Raw genomic sequence first — 12,983 nt, 5'->3', positions numbered from 1 at the left:
AAATAATGTTCTAATTCCTGTGCATTACTTTAATATTACATTAATAATCACAGATTGGAAAAATAACACTTAATAGGATAAGAAGTTACACTATTTGACAAGTGTGTGCATCTGTTCCATGCCAACAATATACTGCCTTGCTGACCCACTCCAGCAGTGAATTACACAGGTATGCCTGCACATTTCACCTATTCTTTAACACGGTTAACCCACACAAACACACAATGGAACCCTTATCTACTGTTTCCCCGTGTGTGACCCCCCTCCCTCACCCACTACCCTGGGCAAACAAACAGCCGACACTCAGTGAGACATTAGTCTGTCAACGGGTCGCCCCGTCAGGAAGTTCAAGTAGTCACTGAAGCGCTCCCTATACGTCTCCTCCTACTTAAGAGCCAAATAAATAAAATGAGTCGTGCCAGGATGCTGTCAACAACCCAGACGGCCCGACACTCATTGGTGTGTGTGTGATTGAGCATTTTGGTGTGTGGACACCTTTCCCCTCTGGAAGCATGCGTGCTCTTTGTGCGTGTGAATGGAGGGGCACATGCATTGTGTGCCAATGAGCTGACAGCTGTGTTTCTCTGTGGTGTTAAAGAAGAAACTGAAACAAGACCAGAAATTGGTCTCGTCTTACCTAGAAGGACTATAGCTGCACCTGGGGACAGGTCCCTGCATTCAGGGTTCTACTCTCCTCTTTTGTGTCGCCAACTAACAAAAGGGCTGTGGGCGTGACTCGTGAGTCGCCCCTCAAACACCCGCACAAAGAATGTGTCAGTGCTTCTTTAATTGGGAGCATCATTCCTCACTCTCAAGTGGGCACAAGAGCAGTTCCCAATATGGGGCTTTGTTCATGTTCAAAATATGGGGCTTTTGTTTCATTTTTTTAAATAGAATGAAAATGAAAACATTGGAATAACATTTCAGTGTAATTGCAACAAAAAACAAAGCAAAAGTGTATGTTAGCAAAGTGGATTTACTGCACTACTACTACGACCAGTGGAGATGCAGTCCGTACGAGTACATAAGACAAACGCTACAAGTTATATAACCAAAAGGCATTTTCCAGAATATACTTTTGAATAAGCAGTTGGTGACCATGTGCATGCTGTTTCTTCTCCACACAAAAAATGGGCACTAGCCATCAAGCTAAAAGCTCAGACCGTCAACTAGATGTCCAGCACGACTCTTAAGGTGTCAGAGAGTGAGGTTTACCAATGTACATCCGCATGGCCACACTGCTTATTTACTACAAATAATGTATCTTTGTTCTATCTACCTGTGCTAGCCATGTATAGTCACAGGCGCAGCAATGAAATGCTCTTCCACTAGATGGCAGAAGGTACATAACTGACCTGTGTACAGTAAGTCATTCATACAACACAATAAGTCAGAGCGTGATTTTTTAAATATGTACCTCGGCTCAAGAAAGTTTGGGAAACACTGGTCTAGTGGATATGCATTCAACGTAAAGTGACAAGGTAATACAGTCGTCCCTTGCTGCATCACGACTCGAACACCACGCCCTCACTCCATCGCGGTTTTTGATTAATTCATTAATTAATTCATTAGTACTGTTTTGTGGTTGAATACGGCCTATTATTAGTAAAAATGTATATCAATATTTAAGCAAATTGTACTTATTCTTCACCTAAACTAAGCATGTTTAAGCATAAAAATGGCTGAATGAACTAACCGAATGAGCTAAAGTGCTCATACAAGGCGGAAGAAGCATTCTAATTGTGAATGTAGTATCCCACATTGGCCACTAGGTGTCAGTATTTTTTTGGTGAAACAAGCAATAGATGTAATCGCCAGAAAAGGCATTTATTGCAAGTTTAAATGATCCCACAACAGCCACAATAATAATAACACGGGCTACTGTTGGGGCCATAACCTACGACAAGCTAAAACTTAACTCTGAACCGCCGACGTCACTTCCTTTCCTCCACACATCTGTCCAGCTTCTACTAAGGTTGCCTGGGGAACACATTTACTGTGACACATACGAGCAGGAGTTTTATTAACGCCTTCACTGGCTTATTTACTTATTTTGTCTACTATATTGGGTCATACGAATGTAAAGCCATTTAAAGCCACCATTACAATTAACTGATGACAGTATCCACTGCAGGAAGTACGCTGGCCAGAAAAAAACAAGGAAGTATGAGTCTGTTATCTTATTTATGTCTAATATGTCTTATTTTCTCTGATTATATCTACTATATTGGGTTATGTCAATGTTAGGGTGACTATATGAGTGTTATGTCTAGAGAACGCTAATAATGTTAAAACACATATTTAAAAGATGGTAAACAGGTGTTCTATGCCATAACTGCAAAAAAATCTATTTATAAATGCTGAATAATAATATTGAATGCTAACTATTAAATTCACTTATCACGGTTGAATCTGGAAACAATTAAAAGAAGGGATTACTGGAGTGGAAAGAATAAGTACATGCGTGGAGTGTTTTATTACAAAGTAACAACGCCCACGAGTGGTGTGGTGTGCATATTACAGCATTTTCTGTCGTCTTTGCAGATTAGGTCACTTTGCCAACCCAGTGACTCTGAATGGATGGGAATTGTTGGATGTGATGCATGATGATGATGATGGCAACTCACCTGCACAGGTCATAGTGAGCTGTCCAAGGGGAGGGTAGTTACAACGTTGGGCCAGTTCAGAGCAGTACCACACCAGCAGCTCCTGGCCCGGCTGAAGGGGCCTAATGGTGTAGAAGTATATGTCCAGACCACTCTGGCATGCAACCAGGTTTTGCTCCTCCACCCCGCAGGCTGGGTTTACGTATCGCATCCAGTTGCTCTGCTCTTCATTCAAACCATCCAGGATGTGGTGTAAGGTCCCCTCGGAGAAGACCTGCAGCGGGATGCAATCACACATGTGTTCAGCGGTTGATGACTAATCAGCTTTATGAGGGGGTCTGAACCTGAAACTATGAAGTCACAGGCTGCCTGAAGCTTTTATGGTAAATGCGATATAATCTCTCCGAGATAGGCGCCACCCGTCTTTATGGCAAAAAAGTAGCACAGGAAGTGAATATAATGCGTACTGTTTACACCCCTGCTGTTTCACATCTGTGAATCATCATCATTTCTCAATTTCAATGTTTTTCCTCAAATTCATGCATTTCATCCCTTAATGTTGATTTTATTTAATACATTTAACTTAATTTGAAGCATTACTTTAGTATGCAATATAAACCACTACATTGACATACTCTACAGCAGTGGTCCCCAACCCCCGGGGCGCGGCCCGATACCGGGCCGCACAGAAAGAAAAAATAATTTCCATGATGTTTTATTTTGAAAAGTGGCCGGATTTTCCATTGTGCGTGTGCTAACTTTATCTCATGCCGCCCAGATAGACTACTACTGTATTTTTACCATTTTTCTTTCACCTCATATTTGGTGTCAAATGCTGATACTATGTGGGAATGCATAAAGGTAAGTTTTGATGGCTTATTGAGTGCTAATGTGCACATTCGTCTCAAGTGAATTCATGCTAGCGCACTACCTTTACCACTCACGTCAAACAGCCATGTAATAATCTCTCTGGAAAAACTTGGCTGGAACTTGAACTGGTGGATGGTGGGTCGGCATTCATTTGGTGCTTGTAATTTGATGTTATTCATGTCTTAGTTTTACACAATACATAATAAATAAGATAAATTAGATCGCTATAATGTACGAAACCCCCTCCCCCGGTCCGTGGGAGATTTGTGGGAACACAAGCCGATCCGTGGGTCAAAAAAGGTTGGGGACCACTGCTCTACAGCACACCGAGAAACATGACATGTACATCCACTGAAAAACATTGATCTCCGTTTTTTTATGTCTTTCAGAAATTCTAATTAGTATGTTTCCTCCTTTAAAAAAAAAAAGACTTCAAGTTAATTTTATGTCGCAAATGGCCCACTTTTACTAGAGTATGTAAGGGCACTATATGTATGTAAACTATAACGGTCAGAAATGGATGCGTATGCTTTACATATAGACCTGTCCAGTGAAAAACATGTATCTCCAATGTTTTGGTTTTTTATTGGAATAACAGAGGGGAAAAAAAGCCCATTTTTTCCGTGGCTTGTGTTACACCAATGACGTGATGATAGAGATGCTAATATGTGATGAAAATAATCAAATACTAACATGAAACAAATAAAAAACATGCCTAAATCTACACCAATAGAGAGCAAGTACGACAAATTTGTTTCTTACAGTGATTAGATTTAGCACATCTCTGTTCGTACAATGAAATGAAACTATTAGCATACCGTATATATTTATTTTTAAAAGTACTCATTTGGTTGCAAGCATGTCACAGTGGTCTTGCCATTTGCTCATATGTGAGAGTCTGTAATGAAAGTTGTCCAGCTGCTGCACATTCGGAAGGAAGCAGTTCTCAGGTTCAAAAGCCACTTCCTCGCTTCGTCACGCCGTGAGCGCTCGCTACTCTGGAAAAGTGAGGACATTTGTACTGGTGTATTTACTGGCAGAGGCGAGCGCGCAGAAAGGAGAAGCGCTGCGTCACTGAAACCAAACAGCTGTGTGCGTGTGACCTCAGGCAGCCGCGTATCATGCTGGCGATGGCTGATAGAGTCATAACTTCACGAGAGGCACGAACCCACAACAGCTAACCAGTCCCACAGCGCGGTCGCCTCAACGTCTCAGATGGAGATAGAGGAAGTGAATGGTTTTGCAACAACACATGCTTACTTACCCTCCAGAAATACTTTCTATCCGCGTCTTTCAGCAGCGTTTCATTGGTGTACATTTCCCCTATCAGAGGTCCAAAGCGTGTCCCTTTTGGAATCAACTCCTTGCTGGTCACCCCAAGCACCTGTCCAATGTAGAAAACAATAGGTTAGCTTACAATTTGAAGGCCTCCGTTAGTAAAAAAAAAAAAAAAAAAAAAAAGACTCTCCACACCCGACAGAACATGCCTACAACCACGGTGCAACTACTACTACTGCAATACGGAATAATAAACAACGCTAAAACAAAATGCCGCAAGGCATGCTGAGAAGCAGGAAGCACTCCCAACGATGATGCAGTATATTGTAGTTTTTTATTTCTGTTCGTTTTTTTTTTTTTTTTTTTTTTTTAAGACTTGAAACCCCTTTTTTTGTGGAATACTTGATGCGCCTCATCTCCCGGGGGAGAACCACTGGTCTAAGGTATATTGGATTTTCTCCACAAAAAAAAAACAGAAATCAGCCGATCAAGTAGTGGCGTCGTCCAGGCAGACGATGACAGACTATCCTCCTACTTCTCTTTACTTGCTGAATATTTCAAAAGCCAATCAGCCACATTTTCTTTGTCCTCCTTCCCGGCATTAAAATTTCACCACTACTCATGTTCTGTCACATCCAGGTGTGAAACGCACCCCTCTTGAGCCTCCAGGGCGGTTAAACAAAGATAAAGTATCACGGGTTTCCCCCCCTCCCCGACTAGTCAAGTGTTCATACCCGTCTAAGCAGATCTTTTGTGACATAGGTTACGGTAACGTATCTCCCTCTTTGGTGTCCGCAGACAAGAGGGTCAACATAGCATTTTTGCATCCTCTCTGATCTTGTCTGACTCTTGACACGACGTCTTTAAAGTTAATCTTTGACTCTCTATGATGTCCTCACTCTTCTGATACGGGTTAAACATAAACCACCTTCCCCGTTGCGAGCAAATAAAACTTGCTAATGCAGCTGACCAATAAGATGGGGTCCTCCGGTGCCTCTCGTTTGCTTTACGGTATAATTGAGCGCTAGGACAAAAGGGCTGAGAATCCGTGGTAGCTACTAATCACAGAGACCTCAGGCTATGCGCTGAGGGGCTCTGCAATTGTCTCTGGCTTTGCCTCGACAAAGCAAAGGCTGAAATTAGACAACAAGATGTCAAGTATTTCCCGCCTGATGATGGATGAGTGGATGCAAGGTAGCACCAAAACATGTCAGGATATGAGTCACTTTCCCCAGCCCAGCCACATGACCGTACCTGTGCTGAGTCCAGGCGCCGTTTCAGGGCCAAGTTCCTGGGCAAGGATCGCTCCGCTCGCGTCTTGCTGCACTTTGGGGAATCTTCCTCCAGGGGCTGGTCCTTCACGATGTACGTGCACTTATCCTCAAAGTCCGCCTCGCTCCATGACGTCATGTCTGCACCCACCGACTTGGCTGTCGCCACCGCCACGACCCCTGTGCTGTGCGGTGACCCTTCTGAGGTTAACATGACTGTGCTGCACTCAGAGGACGAGGCCTGATGGGAGGTAGCCACATTTTAAGATGGGTTGGTTTATGCTTCCTAAAGTTTCAGGTTTTCAATAAGTTCAAATTTGAAAAATGAAGCTTTTTTTATTGATTTTTAACCAAAAGGTCAGTTATCTACTAATTTTGTCCGTTACTAAACAGTCATGTGCTTAGGATGTTAAAGGCTTGTATTTAAATGACTAAAAAAATGTAAGTTATCTACTTTTTGGACAAAATACTACTAAATAGTTGTGTACTTTTACAGAGTGTGAACAGACCAAACAAAACATAGGTACACTTGTGCAAAACTACAAAAAAAAGACAAGTTATTAATCGTATACAGTCGTCCCTCGCCACTTCACGCTTCGAATTTCGCGGTTTCACTCTACCGCAGTTTTTCACAAATGTATTAATTAATGAATCATGCTGTTGTGTGGTTGAACATGGCTTATTATTAGTCAAAGAATATGCATATTTAAGCAAATGTTACATATTTTTTGCACACAAACACCAGACTTGCCAGGTTTGAATAATCTCACAAGAGGCACAAAAATCTCTAATAAAAACACAGTACTTTTACGGTCGCTCAAAACTGAAACTCAACTCTGAACGCCCGACGTCACTTCCTATCCGCCACTCTTTCAGGTCCTCGAGGGAACACATTTTAAGTCTTTTTTATGTCTTAAATGGGTTACGTACTGTTATTTTGTCTACTATATTGGGTATTAGGAGTGTAAGTGTGACTGTAGGGGTGTTATTACATGTCTAGAGGGCTCTAATAATGCTAAAAACTATATTTACAAGGTTGTTTTCTATTCTCTAACTATGGAAATATTCCATTTATAATGACGGAATCCTACGCCGCAGAAATTCACTTATCATGGTTGTGTCTGGAACCAATAAACCACAATAAACGGTGGATTACTGTATTTCATTGTAAATATGTGATAATATAAAACCAGAAAGAACAGACTTCAATGATCACATATGACGCCTGTACCGATAAGTGCCGTAATTCTTATTCTTTACAACTGTGCTGTTGCAATTACAAGTGAACATTGGTAAACATGCAAATGGATGTATATTATACAGTATGTATATTAGCCATAGAAAGCTATTAAATAGCTAAAAAAAATATGAATTATTTACTAGTTAGGGTTAAGGTTGCATGTCAGTGATTGATTGATTGATCATTTTTGCTAGGATAGCAAACAATGAGTGACAAAGACATGGTCAAAAGCTAAAGAAGCAGATGTACAATATAAACACTCCACATGAGAGGTGTCCTGGCTGGTCCTCCAATATTGTAGACCGTTAAAGTAGACGGCGCCAGGTCGCCATGGCAATAACAGAGATGCTGGTCTCCTTATTACGAGCCAGTGTGCCATCAAAGGGATTTTGTAAGATCAAATTTCTACATACTGTTGCTTTAAACCGGGGGAAAAGGAGGAGAAATTTTTACAAGATGCAGCGGAACTAAAATTACAGTGAGGAGGCAGCAGCCACTTTCCCAGCCTCGGCTACTACCGGACAAACAAACTTCAAAGTGGAGCCCTCATGCTCGCTGCCCCCTCTGCCCCCACTGTCCCATACATCCTGTGAAAATCCGAGTCACAAACCCCGGAGCTGTATGGGAGGTTCCTGTGCACGTCATTCTCCCTGGAGCAACACCACTTTCACAAGGAAGCCGGGGCCAGCGCTCCCAGTGAATCAAGCAGACTTCCTTTGGACCAAATGAGGTTTCGGCCCTCAAACAAATCCATCCTGTCTTCCTCTCTGTGTACTGTCTCTCCAGTTCACATGAAGATTGGAGCCAGATATCGCACCCCCACAACTCCCTACACCCCCAGCAAAGTGCCCCAACTGATGGGATGAAACGGTGAAGACAGAAGAAGCTTTGATTAAAAAAACAATAGTGGGATATGCCCTCTCCAAACTGCTTCCTGTTCAGGCTGCTCAGGTTGCCACTCAGACGGTGATAAGATAATATTCAGTGAAATGAAAGCAAGCACACTTTTGTACAGTATTAACACAACATGTTAAATGTGCTGGGAAATTGCGCCAAGCATCACACCTCAGTAAGGTTCTGAAAATATACCCAAATACATCAAAAAAAGACATCATATATTGCCACAACATTTACACTTGTACACTTGTGACTAAATGGATATCTTTCAGCTGGAAATGACACAAGAAAAAGTGGCAAAATACTTTAAGGAGGTGTTTTCACCATTTTGAACACATTGTCTCATCTCTGACCTCTGACAAAGTCGAGAATATCGAATATCAACTACAAATGAACGCATGTATTGAGAAAATGAGACGTTTTGTTGAATATTCAAGAATAATAACATTTTGCAGTGTTCCGCCACTTTCTTGTGTCATTCCAGCTAAAAATATCCATTTTACAAATAAAAGAAAAATAATGAATAATGAATAATGTTGGACTTAACTATCGATTGAACTTTTTAGAAAACAAGGAACCGTATTTGTTAACTTAAACATTAGTCTCAATAACCACCAGACACTTTACTATAAGGCAGTAGACGACCCCCAGTCAATCAGCCATAATATTATTTTTTAGACTAAAAAGTTTAAAAAAGGTTATCACTTTTTTATGTACTACAATAACTTTCTGGGGTTAAAAATGAATGTTTTAAGTATTTAAATGTGTATTGACAATTTTATTTTAATCAACACAATTAGCATTAAAGCCAATAAATAAATAATACCAATGAGTAAGTGCAACAACTTTTCACCCAGTTTTGCAGTCAAAAGTGTGCACCTCGGAATGAGTGTCACAAGCGGTGCCAGCTCACTCTGAAACCACGGGAGCCGGGGGTGACACAGCAGAAAATATGTTGTGAAAATCAAGACATGAGTCAAAGGCACACAGCTGTAACTTAATGAAGACACCCTTTGTCTCTGTGTGGACACCTTGTTGTGTTGCAAAGCAAAAAAAGACATTTCCAAGCATGCTCTGGTACATTGTAATTGGCGTTAATTGTAAATGTAAAAGGACTTACTGTGAAGCCTTGAGAGGAGCCGCACATAAGTGAGGCTGGGTGGAGAGCTTGAGTGTGTGTGAGCAACCGGTATCTTGTGCCCCTGTCTAAATCTCTCTCTGTCTCTCATTCACTATCTCTCTTTCTCTTTCTACCTGTTTGTGGCTGCCTATACACTCCCTTTTCCTCCTCCCCTTTTGCCCTATGACTCCTCCTCAGAGTGTATGTGTGTGTCACTCTCTTGCCCGAGGCGTGAGGCTTTCTCCAGAGGTGGTGGTGGTGGTGGGGGGGCTGTCACACAGCTATGTCCGGATCAGACCACATACATCTTCATTCCTCCGAACATCTACTTCACCCAAGCATGCCTACGTCGTGTTTGGAAGTGAAGGCCGCTAATAGCAGATGACATCATTTTGGCGCCCGGTGGATAGCATGAAGTCGGAGGCAGGCATATGTCAATTCTCGAAGGTCTGGCAGAGGTCGAAATAATAAACACTGATGAAGTCCGACGTGAGGCACAACTGCGACAACACTCAAGAAATTGGTAGGAAATTGTACAAAAGGTTTCAACCGCCACGTTGAGCATCACTGTAGGGCAGGGGTCAGTCTCAAATTTTATGTCAGGGCACTTTTTAGAAATAATAATAACAAGGTGGACATGGACCCCCCCCCCCTCCCGGGGAACTGTAGTCACCACATCTTTAGGACCTAACTGACCCATTGAAAGCTATTTTTATACTATTTGACTTGAACCTGAATTTCGTTAGATGCATGTTTTGGATTATTAAATTGTTCAAAAAATGATTTTTACTGCAAAACAATAAGTTAAAAGGGCAGCAGCTGTACCATTACACCACCAAGGTCTGAGAGGGGAATGGATCAATTCTGCCATTTTTTTTCTCTCCTGCTGTGTGCTGTCAATCATTGTGGCAACGAGCGCAATGTCAGATTACTTGTCTGTCTTTTTTTTCTTGGTGCTCTATGCCCCATGGCAGCGAGGCACGTATTTGCCAAGTATGCACCCCCTTGTGCAAAACGGGGCCCCCATGGATCGTGGGGCCCTATGCACAGCGTGTGTCCTACATGTAGGGAGGGGCGGTCCTGCTCATTATGCAACACTGTATTACTTTCCTGACTTTGTGGTTTATTTTGAGTCCTTGTCTTTATTTCTACTATGTAAGGTGACAACTATCATTAACAACTAGCGAGAGGACCGGCCGCATTTGTTCTGTGACTGGCTTGTTGTTTTGATGCACACAGCGAGGTTTTACACTTGCATGACACAATAGGATTTTGTTCCGTGCTGTCTGCTTCCATTCAGCGCAGCTTTCGCTCCTGTCTCCGCCGTCCTTCCAAAAGCAACATTTACTCTGGCACGGTGCCAACCCATTCAAGAGTCCGAGTTTCCCCCACACATCATTCTCGCGCTTGACACGCGACACGAAGCAAACAACCCGCCTTGTGTTTCCATTCCTTCTCCTCGCGTGCTGGTTCTCCTCTCGCCAAAGTTCACGTAGTGTCTTTCTGTTGTTATTTTTTTTTCTTCTTTTTTCAAACACATCCTGTCCTGTTTGCCACACCTGACTAAGCTACTAATTACACCTGCTGACATGAACCACCGTGTAATTTAGAATGCACTTCTCCATCTTACTGTTTGGCTCTTTCTTCTTGCCTTGGGGTCATCTCATTCATCACCTTCTATTCAGCTCTCCTCCTCTTCCTCTCTAATGCGTCCCTATCGGAGCCTTCTCTCCCACCACTAACTTTAATAGTCACATGCATTCTGTCAAGAACAATTTATATGCAGTATCCAGGCCAAGACTGCTTTCAGAGCTTTTAGCACCGTGCGGACGGAGGTGTGTGATTATCGTGTCTGCGTGCTCGCTTTGGGAGACGATTTGAAGGGCTTGATATTTGATGTAAGAATGGCATGATGATAAGTGGCTTTAAAGAGACGTGACAACGACCAAAGGTGCAAAGTTCACTAAAATGTAATTCAATTTGTGGTGTTTTTATACTGGAAAAAGTACTGTGACTTACTTCCCTCTGATGTTCAGTGACTTTCATCTGATCAGTGGTGCCAACAATACAATTTCACATCTGTACTACTTGTTGCTAGGCAGCAGCTGTACCATTACACCACAGAGGACTAGGATTATTTGTCTGTTTTTTTCTCTCCTGTCTCAGGCTCTGTGCTCTATGCGAGCCTTGCAGCAGTGATGCATATGCTTTGCGCATTTGCAGAGAATGCGCCCTCTTGTGCAAAATCTCCCTCTGCCTCTTTTATTATACAGTGGTTAACTTATTTTTACATTTTAAACAGTGCCTGCACATTGAATAAAGGTTTTATGATAGTGACTGAACCAGTTCCATTCTGTTTTCAGTATTTCCTATGGAAGAACATGCCAAAGATTCACCATTTCTCCTCGGCGCTGTAGAACACCAACACTCTGGGACTGGTAATGTCACCTGCAGTTGGATGATAATGTAGCAACCCATCACTCAAAAAGACTTGTCAGACCAACTGTTCATTTGTATATTACAGTTAAATACCTCAAAAGCTGTTTTGTATCACTTTATTTTTACCAAGGCTAAATGTACCATGCAAATTGCGGAGGTAGCTTCGGGCCTCAATTTCCATGCTTGACTCTGTACCTGCCTAAGGGTTATTTCTCATCAGCGGGGACTGACGGTGACCGTCCTGTTCCCTGAGGATGACACATGGTGATCTTCAACAGGGATGCTTGTGACTGAGCCCAGTTTTATAACCCATGAAATGTTTGACATGCTCGGCTTCTCTTTGAGTTTTATGGCTGACTCTAGGAGAAATAGTTGACATTTATTCTCGCGGGCCCCTCACTTTTTTCCCTCCTAGCCATCTTGCACCTTGGATCACTTTACAGCAGTGGCTCTCAACGGGTTTGGCTCTGGGACCCAACATCGCCACTCGTGGGACCCACCATCGCCACTCGTGGGACCCACCATCGCCACTCGTGGGACCCACTATCGCCACTTGTGGGACCCACCATCGCCACTCGTGGGACCCACCATCGCCACTTGTGGGACCCACCATCGCCACTCGTGGGACCCACCATCGCCGCTCAATGACAAGTGGTGACCCAAATCGCAAATTCTTTGCAACTCAGACGTCTGAAATATCTTCTATTTAAAGGGACTATTTGCAACAAAGCGTACAGCGGTGAGTGGTGAGATGCTGTCCTCTCTTCCTGGCGCGCTCTTCTCCAGCAGATATCTGCAGCTGTGTGATCGGACGTGACCCACCCACTCAATGTCTTTCTCCTCCTACTCAATCTTAAAAAGTTTCCCATAAACATGGCATGCACCTCATGGCGGCGTAGCAAGCGAATAACACAGAGGTGCATTCATGGACATTAATTGGTCATTAATTATTATTTTTTTGCCCATGCATAGACCAGCAACTCACTGAAAGCGGCCCACTTTTGGGTCCTGACCCACGAGTTAAAAATCCCTGCTTTACAGGACCTCTCTGCCTGTTTGCTCCTGTTTTTCTGTAGTCAAATATGGAAATGTTTTCTGCTGTTTACGTCTCACGATAAAGCAGTGATTTATCTCAAATAAGTAAAGAATGGTAGTGATAATGATGCAACATCCTAATTAACCACAATGAAATCACATAGTTATTAGGGATGTCTGATAATATCGGTCAGTCGATTTTATTATCGGCCCGATATTGTCATAAA

The 12,983-nt window shown here is 42.6% G+C and overlaps 1 protein-coding gene and 1 long non-coding RNA gene across 3 annotated transcripts in view; one reads left to right on the top strand and one right to left on the bottom strand.

Moving 5' to 3' along the window:
* Positions 1–9,396, bottom strand: part of prdm1c (PR domain containing 1c, with ZNF domain) — a 12,189-nt gene extending 2,793 nt beyond the window's left edge. The window contains exons 1-4 of the mRNA XM_054761941.1: positions 9,283–9,396; positions 6,009–6,266; positions 4,741–4,860; positions 2,628–2,880 (exon numbers count right to left, since the gene is read on the bottom strand). Of these exons, the coding sequence (XP_054617916.1) occupies positions 2,628–2,880; positions 4,741–4,860; positions 6,009–6,266; positions 9,283–9,309 (658 nt within the window). The 5' untranslated portion in view covers positions 9,310–9,396. The remainder of the gene's footprint in view (positions 1–2,627; positions 2,881–4,740; positions 4,861–6,008; positions 6,267–9,282) is intronic.
* The window catches only part of LOC129172331 (uncharacterized), a 26,758-nt gene extending 13,775 nt beyond the window's left edge, over positions 1–12,983 (top strand). For both annotated transcript variants that reach the window (XR_008566979.1, XR_008566980.1), the window contains one exon: positions 11,646–12,983. This is a non-coding gene — a long non-coding RNA (uncharacterized LOC129172331). The remainder of the gene's footprint in view (positions 1–11,645) is intronic.

The sequence above is a fragment of the Dunckerocampus dactyliophorus genome, chromosome 19 (genome assembly GCF_027744805.1).
Source record: "Dunckerocampus dactyliophorus isolate RoL2022-P2 chromosome 19, RoL_Ddac_1.1, whole genome shotgun sequence".
Lineage (NCBI taxonomy): Eukaryota > Metazoa > Chordata > Actinopteri > Syngnathiformes > Syngnathidae > Dunckerocampus > Dunckerocampus dactyliophorus.
Note: the sequence above shows the minus strand (reverse complement) of the source record. Positions and strands in the feature narration are given on the sequence as shown.